General features: G+C 34.4%; 1 protein-coding gene across 1 annotated transcript in view; it reads left to right on the forward strand.

Moving 5' to 3' along the window:
* Positions 1-17823, forward strand: part of CSMD1 (CUB and Sushi multiple domains 1) — a gene marked incomplete at both ends in the record, with an annotated part of 1228645 nt that overhangs the window by 883616 nt on the left and 327206 nt on the right. The window contains one exon of the mRNA XM_082481062.1: positions 6232-6344. Coding sequence (XP_082337188.1) covers positions 6232-6344 — 113 coding nt within the window. The remainder of the gene's footprint in view (positions 1-6231; positions 6345-17823) is intronic.

Below are 17823 nucleotides of genomic sequence, written 5' to 3' on the forward strand. Positions count from 1 at the left end.
CCAAACCTACTTTCTAAGTGACCTTTCCCCTCCATATAAAATTGTCATGTCTGAACACACAAGCCTCAGCCCCACGCAAAATTTTTCAGCTCTCAGCAGCTAAAGCCCTCGAGGTAGTAGCTACTTCTGGGTGCTTTATTGTAAACTTAGTACTCAAACTTTACAACGAGCTCAGTTATGCTGGGATGTTTATAAGCCAACCATCCGATGAACATTGGAAATGGGCTAATGGCAGGTCAGTAAGCAGGGGACCTTTAAATAGTTGATGGGAAGAAGATTGAGGGAGATCACAAAGATCATGATACATAAATGATAAGTCCTAGCACAAGCTTTCTATAGTGTCCAAACTCTCAGCCATTAGCAATTATCTGTGTAACCTCAAACTAGCACTACAGCTAGAGAGGAATAGGAAGGGATACTGATTTTTAAAAAGGAGAAAAAAATAGAGACTATCCAGCTCAAATTTGATTTTTGGAAGTAAATGGAAAAATAATTAGAAAAAGGCTTTTAAGTTCATGTAAAATAGCACTAAGATGATACAACAAACAATATACTGTGATGAAGAGCAAATTATTTCAAATCAATTTAATGCATTTCCATGACAGTGTAGTTGGCATTTTGAGTAGGGATATGTTAGGTTTTAGTTCATTAAAGCAGTCTAATATTAGTATTTATAATTCCATTTTTGGAAAATCTTATCATCAACAGCTTAATTAATTAATTTTTAAAAACTGCTTTGTCTGTAAGCCTTACTTGTTGAAAATCTAGCAGTATCATTTTATGGGATATGTATGCTGAGATTGTTAGATCTGGAAATACAGCAATACAACTTACTGAAAATTAATCTAGATACGTTTAGGCAATAAAGTTTTAAATGCAGTTATTTCTCATATTTAACAGAATTTGGCTAACAGCTAGTGACTACCCTTATAAAATAATTCACTAACGATAATCATGTGTGAGGTGAAGATTACCAGTCAGAATGTTTTCTGCAATGGCCTGTTTTGTGTTCTTAAATTCTTGTAAATTAAATGAACACATTGCTTTAGAAAGTCTGCTTTGCCTTCAAATGCTATGATGTATATTTTTCTTGCAGCAGTTACATTAAAACTTAATTTCCTTTTTTGAAATGATTCCCCTAAAACATGAATCTTTTAACTCTTCTTGTATAGAAACTTGCTTTTATTTTTTTTTTCCTGATACATAGAAGAAATTGCAAATTAGTTGTTCAACTCCAGCTGCTTATGTCATGTATTTCAGTACACAGACAAGCGTCCATGACAAAGAAATGTTTTTTTAGTAAATCCTTATCCTTTTCTTCTAGTCACACAGTTTGGAAACTTACTGGAGGCTTGGAAAACAACCTACCCTTTCATAACTGGGAAAAAAACAGGCCGCCTTTTTATAGATCTCAAACATTATTTAATCTGACTTCCTAGTAACTTATTTTATTTCACATTACTTAAAAAAATCTTCCTTCTGAATTTATAGAAGTTGTAAAATCTAGGAGAGAAATTAGGTTTGGGTTTTTTGTTTGTTTGTTTTTTGATACTATGTTGGAGTCTTTCTCTGGTGATTAGCTAAGTAGATGACATTAGTAGTATAAAAAGAAAAATACAAAGCCAAGTAAAATTAGGGATTTTTGGTGACACTTACTATCACAGCTTTAACAGCCAAACCTTCAGAGCTTTAGTTTGTAATATGGTTGCAATTAAGCACACAAATGGCATGCTTATTGCACACAAGGTGACTTGGCATCTTTGAAGGACAGAACAATACTGTAAAACTTTGTTTAAAAGGACAAGTAAACCTGGATGAACAATGAAAAGGGATTTACTTGGAAGGAAAATATGTTCGTATATTGAAAACTCAAGAAGTGTTCATGATTGAATTTTAAAAGTAATTTTTGTTTTATACAGTATTTTAATGTCACAAAAGCAGATTTATTTAATTTTGAATGCTGTGCTTCATTCAGCTTACTTCATTGTTCTAATGCCTCCAGAACACATATATTTGAGATATTCTGCACATTAAAAGAACAAGAAAAAGAAAAGAAAATGAAGAAAGGACTCAAAGCTTTTTCACATTTACGTGGAATATCCTTAATTTAAAGTATTACTTTCTTTTCAAATTGAAGATTATTGAGTAGTTAAGATTTTTAGGAAATAGATATTGTAGTAGAGGTATTTGAATACATATACGTAGATGACAAGTGCACACTGGAATTTTTCTTTGATGAAGTCATAAGAGGGGAAAAAAGCATAATGAAAATATTTGTTTTGTTATGTACTTTAAAAATTGATTTCAGGCCCCTGAAAATTACATCTCAAGCCCAAAATCCAAACCTCAGCCTCTTTCATAAACAAGTCAGGCTTCTCATTCTCAACTCATCACAATAGCGGAAGATTTTTTTTCTTGTTTATTTGTTTGAAACAGCAATAAAATATTTTAGGGATTCAACATATGTCTTTTTAATCCCATACTTTCTATAATTTTATTAATAGTGTATTATTATTTTTATGACCATACTCATAATTCGGTGCCATGCTTGCGTCATCAACATTTTGAATTCAAGTATTTATTGAGACCATTTTGTGCTGCTTATGTATCCTGAACTATATAGAAGCAAACAGGAGTTCCGGTCCTGGTTACTATTCTTAAAAGCCTGGATCTGGTTTCATTTGGATAATGAAGATGAGCGGGCGAACTGGTGCAAAAAGTTTCTTTCTCTCACAGTTGTCTTTTCTGACCTGGGAGTCTGTTCAGAGGACTGAAAAGCTTGGCTTGAGTTTGACTTCCGTTAATTCATCAGTTGCATCAATTGCCTCAACATTTTTAACTTCTTTCACATAAGGATAACCGAGGATTATGCATCTCCACATGAAATTAGTTTAGCACCAGCCAGTCTGTCTGAATGGCTGGTCTCCAAGTCTCTGTTCCTGGACTTCCAAACAATCTGATCTTAAGATGGTTACACATTGGGACAAACTTTGAGTCAGCAACAGCACATGTTGTCAGACAGACCTCCATTCCCTAAACATTTGATCCACCCTATCTGCCATCCTCTTAGTTGAAGGACATAGTTCTATATACAGGGGTATTCTCTGGGGACCCTTAATAAAAACAAAAACAAACAAACAAAAAACCTAAACAAACCAAAACTTACAACAACAAAACCCTCTATTCTGCTCTTTATTGATTTCTGGGGGATTTTTTGTTTCCTTTTTGCTTTTCTTTGTTTTGTTTTGTTTGTTTTTTTTTTTTTTTTCCTCCCCTTTCCTTTGCTTCCATTTTCCTTCCAACAGCCTTGGCTCTTTTCCTATATCTTCTAGACATGAACCTGAGCAAACAATGGCGTGTGTTTTCACTGGTTCATATATACCATCTATGGATAGACCTTTGGCATTTTGAAGGGAGATGACATTAAGCTGAAGGATGACTTCCTGAACTTGAGTCTCTCTCTTATCAAGTCTATAATTTTCATTAAGCCTGTAGGAATTTAGATATCTTTATTATTTCCTTCCTCTGACAAATTTGGTTAATATTAATTAATCAATTGAAGTTATGTTGCGGAGAAAACTAAGGGTCAAATGGAAGGGTAGTGTGAATGTATAGTTATCGTTTCACTGGGAAACAAGTTTAAAAAAAACCCCAAACCATCTATTGGATTATTTTTATGATGGAAAAAACTCCAGCTGTGTGATGTGATTACACCTTATTCTGTTTTCGTTTATTTTTTATTTGCTTTTTTAAAAATTTATTTTTATTTTATTTCCATGATACCTAGATATTTATATACAGTAAAAGTACCCCATACTGCTCATAAAGACTTAGAATTTTAGAGTGCATCTTATCTGTGTACAGAAATTATCAATGTAGGTCTCATACATGAATCAGGTTACTGTATATAAACAGAGCCATTTAAACACTTGTTACTTGGTTAGGCAATAGGTTTACACATCTGAATATCCATTGAGAAATTCTTGCAGGAAAACCAACAGGTTTCCAGTTGTCTTCCAGTAGATCTCCACTGTTGTCAAGAGACATTAGTGAATTTTTCTTCATTGCTAAATACCTTCAAACTTTTGTTGATAGCAAAGTGCAGAATACACAATATGGCTTAACACTTCTGGCCTGGTATTTTGGTTAAGCGTTTTAGCTGGAAAGATAGGTCAGAAATTAATGGTTATTGCTATGGCTTCAAAAGGTGATCCCTAAAATTTGTATATACTCTTCAACCTTTCTTTCTGCATATATCTATTTCTGCAGGCATCTCCTACATTACTTTTGTTTATGTAACTCACTGTCTGGTGAGGTATCTTCCTTTTATAGGCTACCTTTATTATTCATTTAAATGAATCTCACAACTTTATCAACAATTATTATTTTATCAGCAAGACTCTATTAATTATTTTCGCTATAACCTGGGATCTTTTTGAACCTGTACAGTTCCTAAGTAGTTTGGCAAGCACCTCAAATTTTCAGACCAAGTAGCTGTTTTATTTTCATTCTTACTATTAACACAGGTCAAACTGAACAACTTGGCTATGTGTCACTGTATCTTATCAACTTCCTTACTTATCCAAATTAAGTTCTGTTTGTGTTTGCATATGCTGAGCTATAACAGCTTTAAGTTTTTGCACCTTCTTTTCTGCACCTATAGTATCATAATACTGTCAGCTACTTACTACCAGGTCATAACCAAAAATCTTCTAGACCATATGAGAACACACTCAGCCATTACAGCAGCAGTTCTTGTCTTGGTGCACAGGCAATAGTAATTAGTAAGACTCCAGTCTGTTACACTTAGATGGGAATCTTTTTTTTAAGTTTTTTTTAAATATATCAGAGTAAGAAACCAAAACATTTTAGATACAGGATGTACAGCTTCTTGTTCATAACCTTGATGGATGAGATCTTAGATGCAAGACAGAAAAGATTCCTGTAGCTTGCTGCATGGTTCCTCAGTCCTCACCTTGTTTCTGCTCAGCCTCTCCTTTTATTATATTTCTTCGTTTAAGTTGCAATAGTATTAATATCTTATTGGTTATATTTAAATAATATGTTTGTGGAAGAATCCAAATACTGGTTTCTGTTTTCTTTATAGCTTCTTGCTTGAGAAATTCTACTTTTGGGACACTTTGGTGTCAGTTTGGCACGTTATTTCTTTTATCTCACAATTGTTTATCATATGCAAGGCTGAGAATTGGAAGAAAGGCAGACACTTTAGCACATGACCCATTTGTGCAAAATAGAATCTATATAAATGAAAGACATAAAATCATTACTATTTCCTTATGTCAACTACAGTTAGTGCAGTTCCTTGTAGTTTTCACCCCCAAAGCTTCTGATATGAAGAGCTCTCTGTGGAGTTCAAGGCAGATGTCCTCTTCTAGTGATGTTTTTTGTTTCATGTCTGATACCAGCTTAGACAGAGATATTCTGCAGCCACTTTTTATGTGTGACTTCCCACTACCGTTTGAAAGACTGTATAGCTGTCACAAAGATCTGAACAGTTGTTCAGATACAGTACTGGAACCTGATTATGTGGTAAGCATTTTTCACCATTAAGAAGTAATCTACACAGATATTTTTTTCTCTTAATCATTTTTTCACACACCTTTTTGCATTAAGATACCAGAATTATAGATGTACCAAGGATATTACGGAGAAACTCTAAGGTTTTGTGGTGGGATTCACCAGCTTGCTTTATATGTGTATACACATAGTTATCACACATTACTGTATGAAAAATAGTGTTTTCCCCTTAAATTTAAGAGATCATTGTGAGTTATTTGAATAGAGTAGATGAGGTTCTAGTGAGTTCTGGACAAAGGCATGTAAACCAGCTTCCTTCACTTTCAAAGAGCATGCAAAAAAAGCAATACTAATACAAACAAGCAAAAGCTATTTAACTCTTACAGTCCCTCACATCTCTAATAGCTTAATTATTTAATAAAAGCTTTAGGTAGGAACAGCTTTATTAAAAACATTTAATCATTGTTAAATTGAACGTAGTCATTCAAAATGTTTTTTTTTTCTAAGACTTCACGTTGTTCTAGTCCATATAGAATAGTTAATTTTATCAAAAAAACCCAACTGATCAGAACACTAGGGTAACATATTGTAAATAGGCCTAAATGTTATATTAATAGTTAAAAGTCTGTGTTTAGTAGTAGTAGTAGTAATTTATGCCTCTGCAAATGACTTTGCAATTTATCCTACATACAGACTCACTGGATCTAGTGTTCCTGATCTAATTGTGAGCATGAGCAACCAGATGTGGCTTCATTTACAATCTGATGACAGCATTGGCTCACCAGGATTCAAAGCTGTTTATCAAGGTACGAACTAAATTAACTGTTTTAAACTCATGTTGTAAATTCCTTCATTACTTCTCAACAAATTTATTTCAAATAGGTGTTTAGTCCTTTCACAAATTTAGAGTTTTGATACTGTCTCTATTGTTAATTAATGTTTAATGGAGATATGGATTTGCAAATACCCACAAAATAACTCAAAAGAATCTGAAGTTAAAATAAAAGTTATTGTTCTACTGCTCTTTGCTTGAAGGTCAATACAAACTACAAATTTCTATTATATTTGAAAATTTCTAAATGTTACATTCTGCTAATGTGTAATTCCTTATATTGAATATTATTTGAAAATTATGGTTAGTTTTCGCAGACTTTATTGGGGTAGTTACCCCAATAATAGCTACTTTATTGGAGTAGTATGCCTCACCAAGAATCCTCACAGACCTAAGTCAAAATTACTATGTAACAAAAACAATAGATATATTGTGTACGATTGTGAAAATTAAGAAGATATATAAGATTGTGGAAATGTAACCCCAAAAAAATGATCTATATTACCCTAGCCTCGTTTGTGTTGCTTCTGTATCAAAGATATGAGCGCCTTGGCAACATAAACATCTTTAATTTTTCTTGCTTGTGAGCTTCAGTTTGATACTTTCTAAAGTTGATTCATTCTAGTAAAAATACCTGGTATCTGTTAGTATGTGTGCATGTATTGATATTTTCCATTTTAATAGCTTGCATAGAACTGCAGCTAGAAAGAGCTCTTGCTTATTAACAAATGGTGTCAGTTTTGGTTGAGTTCCATGTTAATTAGTTCACCTTAAGGACAAGGAAATAAACAGTTAATGAAAATTATTTGATAGTAATTTCGTAAAAATTACTTTTGTACCTTAGATGCTGCAAAACATTGAGAGACTGTTCACTGTTCAGCAACTGAAAGTAACTTAATTAGAAGAATGGGAGTTCTCCCTAGACATTTTCCATAAACTGATGCACCCTAAGTGTTTCATTTCACCTGTAGTCACCTTACTGTTTCAATGGCAAAATAAAGAGTGAAAATTTATGTAGATGTTAGCTTCAAGTTTAGTAAACTATGCATTTATTGCACTAAGGACATTAAGACAGGCTTGCCTGTGCAGGTTTTTATAAACGGTGTCTGTGGCTGATGGCATATTGCGAACTCTGATGATGAAAGGAATAAGAAGGGAAAATACTCCCCGGTGGTCAGACAGAAAACCTGGTGTTGGTTCTCTACGCCAGTTTCTTTCTACAGGTGGTCTCTCCATTGAAGCAGGTGGTAATGATGATGGTGATTAGGATTATATTTTCACCATGATTATTCCCTAGTACTATATACTTTTCTTTGGAACCCACTCAAACTCACCATTGGTTATTCCCACTCATGGTACTGATTGAAGTATGCCAATTAGGTGGTGTTGTACATTCATAGGTTGTTACGTTTCTGTGCACATATATTGTTGGGCAATATTTATTGAGTATTTAAATTACTCTTATCTACTTTTTTATGCACCTTGTTTTGGTTTTCTTTAATGTGAACCGAAATCTACAAAACAAGAAGGAAGGAGAGAGGGAGAAAGAAGGGGTGGTTCTCATGGTGGTGGTAGTTGCTTCCCATGAGAATCCTCCATAGCAATGCTACTGGGATTTGCAGGTCCGTGGCCGTGAGAATAACAATTTGAGAACAGCAAGGAAAAAGTACATTCAGAGGCTGTTGAAACACTATCACAAGTGTGGTGTTACAGAGCTATGAGTAAAAAAGCAGATCCAGGCCTATAGCATTACTCTGGCTAAGACATTAAAGTATCTTAAAACATTGTGCAACACTTTCAGGCTATACAGTTGCACAAGTCAAGTATGCTGTGTTGCCTGAGGGCAATGACGTAGTCTTTATTTAAGTTAAACCCATGCCTTCTCGTCCCTTCGTCCACCGTTTCATCTTTTTAACTTGTGTCATTTCTAGGGACTGTGTTTAGTAAGACAATGTATTTTCTTTATAGAACCCATTTGTGAATTACATAAAATGGAATCAGTGAGTATATAGAGGAAGGAGAGTATTGGCACAAGTTACGTATCTGACACTTTGCATTTTTTCCTCAATAAAAAATTATGAACTTTATCTCATTGTACCTCTATGACAAAGTTCAAAAATTGAAATCTACCCACTGACTTATTTTTCTGCTATCATTTCTCTTTCTGTTGTTTCTAATGTAAAGACATCTGGTTTTGTTTCTGTATTTCTCTAACTTATCGAAAATATATTATTTCACTTATGGAGTTCAACCTCTTACTTCTGTGGACTTTCTGAAAACACCTGAAGTATAGACTGTGAATTTTGCACTAGTAGTAGCATCTCTGTTATGAAGTATATTGTTATCATTTGATGGTTGGATTCTGGCTTTCAGTCTTGTTTTACAACCAACTGTGAGTAATTCTGTATTTTTGTAGTTTTGTAAATTAATAGAATTATAAAATGTGAAATGTATACAATCTCAGAAGTGTAGTAAATTTTAGAATAAGAAGGTGAATTGTATTTTTTTTCTCTGTTTTACCTCAATGCTCTCATTTGTTTTATTAGAATTTTCTCATCTTCTTTTACTGTTGACAAAACTTTTCTCCATCTGCATTCTCAACTTATCTCCTGCTTTAGGCCAACTGTAGTCTTATCCTGTCACAAGATACCTTTAAAGATTCTTTTCCCCCTTTGTTTAACAAAGGACCCGTCCAAAAAATAGAATCTCATTTTAATAATGAGAAAGTTAATATATTGTGACACATGACCTCAAAGACATTGTCTTTGTGATTGCAGTTAGCTAAAAAAAAAGCAAACTGCAGGCTTTGATGGCTTATACATGGTCTATAGACACTAAGTAAAGGGCATCCTTATTTGAAGCTTTTTTATCAAAAAGTCTGAGTTTAGCTCAGGATTAGAACATGACTACTCACCCTTTTAGGCAATATTTTACAACTGACGGAATAAGTCTTGACTTTTTGTCTATTACAATTTTTATATTAACATTTACAATGTGTCTTAGACTGATTGCAGCTTATAGAAAATTGTTACTTTAGCTGGGCTTTGTCTCACTTTATGAAATTGAGAAGCATTTTGATGATACAATTCACCTATCCTGCAATAGTATGTCCACCTAAAAATGGCATGAAATGATGCCTGTAAATGGATTGATATGCGTCACCGATTTTGTAGATGAGTAGTAAATTTAATCGTGTTTACAGTTTGCCTAAGGAATTAAGGGAGGAACATTTCTTTCCATATTCTTATGCCTCAGAATACCTTCAGAAACATCTAATGTCAGAAATATGTACTGCTACTAACAACATGCTAACTATATTCTTATTACTCAAATTTCTTAATTTTGAATACAGTTGATAAATTACTTTAAGACAAGTTCTGTAGTCTTCCTTATTAGTCAGGCTTCTTGGACTGTACTATGCAATCTGAGGAATAAAAATGTGCAGTCTCCAATAGTTGGATCCACAAGAAAGATTTCAGACATAGGTCCTCAAGAAATAGTTACTAGTAATAGTTTTGAATATAGAGGAATAGCACTGTACCTGTATCACTGCATGCAATTGAAGGTAAGCTACGGAAACATGGATGATAAAACTAATGTTGAGATTAGCTTGTTAACTTGACAAAGCTGATTGGAGGTCAGTAACGAGTGGTGTCCCTCAGGGGTCAGTACTGGGGCCAGTCCTGTTCAATATATTCATCAATGACATGGTTGAAGGGATAGAGTGTACCATCAGCAAGTTTGCTGATGACACAAAACTGGGAGGAGTGGCTGACACACCAGAAGGCTGTGCTGCCTTACAACATGACCTGGACAGGCTGGAGAGTTGGGCAGAGAGAAACCTTATGAAATTCAACAAGGGCAAGTGTAGGGTACTGCACCTGGGGAGGAATAACCCCATGCAGCAGTACAGGTCGGGGGATGACCTCCTGGAGAGCAGCTCTGTGGAAAGGGACCCGAGAGTCCTGGTGGACAACAGGATGACCATGAGCCAGCAATGTGCCCTGGTGGCCAAGAAGGTGAATGGCATCCTGGGGTGCATGAAGAAGAGTGTGGCCAGCAGGTCGAGGGACGTCATCCTCCCCCTCTACTCTGCCCTGGTGAGGCCATATCTGGAGTACTGTGTCCACTTCTGGGCTCCACAGTTCAAGAAAGACAGGGATCTGCTGGAGAGAGTCCAGCAAAGGGCTACAAAGATGATTGGGAGATTAGAACATCTCTCTTATGAAGAAAGACTGAGGGAATTGGGTCTTTTTAGTCTAGAGAAAAGAAGACTGAGGGGGGACCTTATCAATGCTTACAAATACTTAAAGGGAGGGTGCCAGGGGGATGGGAACAGGCTTTTTCAGTGGTGCCCAGTGATAGGACAAGAGGTAACGGGCACAAACTTGAACATAGAAAGGTCCATCTTAACATGAGGAGGAACTTCTTTCTTTTGAGGGTGGCAGAGCACTGGACCAGGCTGCCCAGGGAGGTGGTGGAGTCTCCCACTCTGGAGACATTCAAAACCCGCCTGGATGCCGTCCTGTGCAACCTGCTGTAGGTGACCCTGCTCTGGTAGGGGGGTTGGATAGATGATCTCCAGAGGTCCCTTCCAACCCTGACCATTCTGTGATTCTGTGATAAACAGCTACTGTGTTATCAAGGCAACTATTGTATTTTCTATTTTTCCTATAAGTCATCATCAGATGTCATGTATTAGAAGGACAAAAATAATTTAAACATTACCTATATGTAAGTACATTATTAATAAGTAAAATGCAAGATGCTACAGACAGCCTTAACATTGATGTTAAACTAAACCGTATTAGAACCATATTATTATTGCTAAAACAGAAAGCTATTAACCCATATTAAAAAATTTAAAATGCTGAAGAATAATCTGCACCTAAGGTAATTTTTATTAAAAAGCTATTATATAAACTGTAACTGAAAGACCTTCATTCTCTGTAACAGATCCCCAGACATCTGAACAGAATGGTTCAATACATTTCTGAAAAAATTCTCTGAAAGCACCTACAGTTTCTGTGAAAAGGCCAGAAATTAAATTTGTTCTGTCCTTGAAGAAAGAGATATATTGTAATACCACACCTAAGTATAACAAAGGATCTATACTGAAATCCTCTTTCCATTGTAATCTATGACAATTTTCCTTACTGAAGCCAGCATGACCAGGTGTCACTCCACACATCTTCATTAAATAAGAAAAGGAAAACAAAATACGCTATTATACATTAGTTAATGTCACCAAAATGGATGTTGTCTTGTGCTGTAAACATAGAGAAATTAGTGGCTCTATGTATTTCACAGCTGAGATTTCATGATAAAAAACTCTAGCATTTCTCAGTGAATACTTGTAGCTACTTGTGTAGAAAAGGCTGCGTTAAAGATCAAATTTTCAAGTTTTTTTACAGAAACAAAAAAAAATGAGAAGGAAATATATTCAGAGTGAAAAATAACAGATTTAGGCTGTCGTTAAGACAGTTTTCAGATCTAATAGACATTTTTAGAAAGTAAAGGAATTAAAAGACTTGATTATAAGTTCTAGTTATGTCTTTAATATCTTTTTTTATTAATTTAGTAAGGTTGCGAAAGACTTTAGTGTATTTCTTTATATCTCACATATCCGAAATCCTCATATGTCACCTCCTGAGAGAATAACATAACCATGCTGAATAGTAATCTTGCTGAAGGTTGTTGCTGGTCTCCCTTGTTGAAGTTGCTTCAGTCCGAATAAGTTTTAAATATGCATTGGAGGAGAGCCTGGTGTCTTCTGAGCACTCTGATTAAATTGGTTTAGGTTGCCCAAAAGTACTTCTTTTAAATGAGTAAAGTAGTTATTAAAAGAAATTTTTCTAAGCTCTAACTTAAATTCCAATCCTGCCATGCAATGACTCCGAAATCTGACCGATGTTTTTTTTATATTACTGTATACATAAAGAACAACACTTAAATAGAGGTAGTGTGCATAAAGTGTAATCCTGGGAATGAAAACGATATTAATATCAGCATACCACCATTCTGAGGACACAGGTTAATTTTGTACCACCAACAGACAAATTATATTTCTATCAATGACATGCTAAAATTGTATTTTTACAAGGAAACTTTTCTTGCAATCTGTTGCTGGCCAGCGGTTAAAGCAGGGACTATTTTTAGATACAACAGGCAGTTTTTCATTAAAATAATTCTTAAATCATGCACTTTTTAAAATTACTTTTTCTCTTGCATTTCAATTGTGTTTTGACCACAAGTGAAGACCACTCATGCCCAAACTTGCCCAGCAGCTCATGATCTGAGGTAATATTTAGGCAGATTTGAATCAAGAGAAAGGTTTATGCCATTTCTTAATATAGGTTCAGGCCTACCTTTATCTGTTATATGGATGAGATAGACATAGTTGTTGCCGTGCATATCCAGGTCAGGATAATGTACCATGGTAATATGATATATGCTTTGTAACGATATCAAACAGTGATGACAGGACAAGAAGCTGGCCCCGGACACCTTCCTGACAGGGCCTAGAGTAGCAGCCAAAAAAAAAAGAATGATAAGGTGAATAATATGCTTGAGTTTGGCTTATTCCACTCATGTCATGGGCGTGCCACACCTAAAAGGAGGGGTTTTTTATGGCTGTTAAGATCCAAAGTGGATCATTAGGCTGCTTCTGTCCTTGTGTTCCCATGAACTGTACCACACTGACACAGAAGCAGATGACAGTCAGCTTGAACTTTTAGGCGTGAACATTTTAGAATTTTATTAAGCCCGATATTTTTTTCCCATTCAAGCCTGTAAACCTGTCAGTCTGATAAAAATATATGATCTTTTGACTTCCAGACTTCTTGATAACTGGTATAAGAACATCTGTTTTGTAGCCTTTTTAGAATGCGCTTTTTATTCTTGCCTTTACATGGTTATATAAACTAATCAAGTTATTTCACTAGCCTATCCTTTAGTTCACAACAGTATTATAAAAGAAATCTTGTGACTCAGTGATATAATCCTGAGTATTTTATTTAATTTGAATTTACTAAGAATTCCTGGAGATGTCAGGAAGTATATCAGCCCCTGCAAGGAGCTGAAAATGTCAAGTTTACAACTTTAATTTGTATTGACGTTCAGCTGAGCAGTAAAGGTTTAAGCTCTTCATTATGATGTTGTTTGGAAGAAGATACTTCTTTCCTCCTGAGACTAGTCGAAAAATACTTTCAAAAACATATTTCAGGTGCTCAGATAAATGTCAGGGTTTTTTTTCATACAACTATAGTACTTGGTAAACCTTAAATCAGTGCAGTTTTTTACAAACGCACAACTAGCTTATAAATGCCATTGAGCTACCAATATTGATATAAAACTTTGTTACAGCTTGGAGATTTCATAAAACCTGTGCTGAAAGAAATCAATGGAATTAGGCTTTTCTAGGACTCTCGCAACTTGACGTGCATTCAGGGAAATCATTATGTACAATGTAATGCTTGGAAGGAAAACAACTCATCAGTCATTCAAGGAAAACTTTGAGTTTCTATTTCACTCTAAGCTTTTCTCTTTCTTTAATGTATATTGTTTTCTTTTTATATTTTGTTCCTATGTATTATAGTTCAGACGAATTATTCAAGTGTGTGCTTTTGGAGGACAGGCAATAAATATATTTAATATTTTACGTGAATATTTTCATATGTTAAAGCTATTTGGTTCTATGGAGAAGTGTCGAAGAGTTTGTCCATAACATTGTATGAATGAAAGCGTTTGTAGTGCCATACAGTACAGGTTAGTTTTGTGGATGGGCAAATGTCAGTCATTTAATTTCCAGCACAAGATATTTATCAATCATTTTCAGATAAGAAAGCTTTCCTATATATCTGACCTTTTTAGAGTATACTGTTCAGGTAAGCCTACAGAAGCATTTATGGTTTTCAACATCCTTGAGTTTTCTTGAGCTACTAATAGAATGAAAAAAGGCGTGCTAAGTTACAGATAATTACCACAACAGTTTTAAAGTAATTTTGAATAGTGGAGAATATCTTTGAGGTTTGTATAATGATTGGGGTGGCAGACAAAACACAGATTATATCTAGAAAATACACATGAATTTGAGGAACACAACCTCATGGTCATATGCTTTAATTGGTTGATTCTATTGAATATTTCTATATTAACAGGTTGTAGTGGGTAAGATCAAATTTCCATCTATGCCACTATCCTTTACTAAACAATTGCAAACAACAGAGGCTCAGTGAAAAGGGGTAAGCATGTAGCACCACATAACTCTTCTTCTCCCTCCTAAATTCACAAAACAATAAAATCAAAAATCCAAAACCCAAACATTTTTTAAGTAAATGCATTTTATGCCGTTTTTTAATATTTATATTAATTGAATAACTCTGCTTCTAATGTCCTATCTTTTTTATAAGGGCACATTTCAGAGTCTTCAACCAGATCTTGATATCATTATGCTCAATTATGCTCCACAGACATAAAATCAATGTCTGTTATTCTGTTTACTTCTGACAGGTGTTTCTTTGCACTTTGTTTCTTCCACTGAAAAACAAACAATGGAACTGATCAGAGTTGAATCTCAGTTGAAAAATAAATCCCAATCTGCTTCCTAGCAGATACAGCTGTTGAAAGGTAGACAGAACAACTTAATCATTTGAAGTAAATGGAAATTTGCAATATTCAAAAAATTAAAAAAATTCAAAAAATTAATAAAACACTTTGTATTTAGGATGCAAATGACTGAAGATAATGTGGTTCTGAGTCAGACTGACTGTTACAGAATTTTCTGTGTATATATATGTGCACAGTGTTAGCATACTACTAGTTCTTTTTATGAAACAACACGGGGTAAATTGATACATGAAAAAATACTAAAGTTACATTCTCGTGACAAGCTGAAGAACCCTAATATCTTTTTAGGGTTCATAAAATCTACATAAAATCTTGTCTCCAGTTAAGTCTTTATGGCAACCATTTTTAAAATTTTAAAAATACATATGTATGTATTTATAGATATGTGAAGTGTGTTTCATTTATTCATATAATTTCAAAGGATTTTAATATTCTCACACCTCTAAATTTACCCAAAATTTTCCATATTGTGGTTTTCTTATATGTGTATTAGAATACATTGCATACTGCAAGATTAATTCTGTAAGTGTTGCATAAAAGTTTTAAATAATTTGTCTTAACTTGTATTTATTGTTATAATATATAAAGAACATGTTCTTGTTCTTAAGATACATCCAGCTATAAAAATTGGTGTTCTTTTGACCAGAGCTAGTGATAAAACTCTGAGAATAGGAATTCCCTTTATTTTTTGCTTTATTGTTTAAAGTGTCTGTTAAGTTATGTCTGCAGGGAGATGCTCAGGAAAATTAAATTTAACAAAGTACAATAAATTTAAACTACAGACTTAACTGAGTATTCTACCTTAAATCCCTATGTAAGGGCTCTCCTTCAGTGACATTATGACCCTCTATAACTGCAACTTAATCTTCTTCAAAAGAAGAATCATACAAATCCTCTGAGAAGGATTAAACTACAGTAATCTGAGGACAGTGGTACACTTGAATGAGTACTCCTACATGTCCTTTAGCGTGGCTTGATTTATGAGCCTAGAGCTTGTGACTTTAGTTGATGATCCTTCCTAAATGTCACAGTGATTCTACCACTCTCGTAAGACCACAGCTGGAATATTGCATCCAGCTCTGGAGCCCTCAACGTAAGAAGGACAAGGATCTGTTGGAGTGGGTCCAGAAGAGGGCCACGAAAGTGATCAGAGGGCTGGAGCACCTCTGCTGTGAAGACAGGCTGAGAGCATTGGGATTGTTCAGCCTGGAGAAGAGAAGACTCTGGGGAGACCTTAGAGCAGCTTTCCAGTATCTGAAGGGGGCCTACAAGAAGGCTGGAGAGGGACTTTTTACAAGGGCGTGTAGCGATAGGATGAGGGGTAATGGCTTCAAATGGGAAGAGGGTAGATTTAGACTAGATATTAGGAAGAAATTCTTTACTATGAGGGTGGTGAGACACTGGAGCAGGTTGCCCAGGGAAGTTGTGGATGCCCCATCCGTTGAAGTGTTTGAGGCCAGGGTGGATGGGGCTTGAGCAACCTGGTCTGTGGAAGTGGAAGTGAAAAGTGTCCCTGCCCATGGCAGATGATCTTGAAGGTCCCTTCCAACCTAAACCATTCTATGATTCTATGATTTAGAAAACTTTTCACTTAAATTTTGCCAAATTTTAAAATAATGCATATGGAACACACTAAATAAGCTCTTAATAAAAAAGAATAATTATTATATTACCAAAAAATGCATGCATCTCCAGCAGCATATTTGCTGTGAACTTCTGAGCATCACAATGTGAGGCCATGATTAAGATAGCTTATTTGGTTATTGCACCTGATGAAACAGGACTCCTGCATGAAATGATATATTTTCAGTTAATTACTGTCAAATAATGGATAGTTTAACAAAATCAAGTAGTTGCATTATTTAATAAAATTAATGTAAATACAAATATTCATGTATATACATATGTATATATGTACATATATTTCTACATTTATATATGAATCTTTGCATAGTCACCATCTGCTTACAGACTTGATGTTCACCCAGATTTTATTCACAGATAAAAGATTTTTTTCTTCACTTTTTCTTAAAAATATGCTCAGGTCCTATGAAAACTTTCTGTCTCCAACTTTAAAAATGGGTTTTAACATTATTTGAGTAGTTTGATAAATAATTTTCAAAGTAAAAGTACAATATTTTTGGTAGACATAATTTTAAAAAATATTTTTTCCATTCAAAGCTGTGTAGTATTGTTTGTAATTTTGTTGTGTTGATTATTTGTAAACAGATCAATACTTAAAATAACAGTAGTGCTTTGAGAAGACTAACAGAGTTATAAAACAGATTCCCTTCTTATTGTATTGTCTTGGCAATTAATAGCATTCATATTTCTATTTGAACACAGATATGTTCTGGCTTGAGTTATAATTCATATTTTGATTTTTACTTAATTTTATATCCTTTATATCCTTTGTTTACCTATTAACATCATACATTTTTGTTTCATGTTTTTCCACTTTCTATTTGATGACAAAAATATCCTGCATATCATTTAATGTAGTAAATCTTTTTACTAATCCATAACAATAATGTTTCCAGTTTCACAGCTGACAAACAGAACATACATGTTTTTATCATTAGAAATCTATTCTGTTTTATAAGATGGTACAATACAATCAAACTTGGCAGTGTCAGATAAAGAAAAAAGGTGGGTTGTAGGGTAACCATCTGACAAAAAAACAAAGAGGAAAAGATAAAAAAATGTCTCTGACTTTCATGATTTTGTGAGAAATAATCTAGGAAACTGTGATGATACCTTGTTTGTTAACTGTTTGCTGTATTTTAGTAAATAGTATTTCAACAAAAAAGGTAATTTGTAAGAAT

The sequence above is a fragment of the Vanellus vanellus genome (assembly GCF_965231255.1).
Source record: "Vanellus vanellus genome assembly, chromosome: 3".
NCBI lineage: Eukaryota > Metazoa > Chordata > Aves > Charadriiformes > Charadriidae > Vanellus > Vanellus vanellus.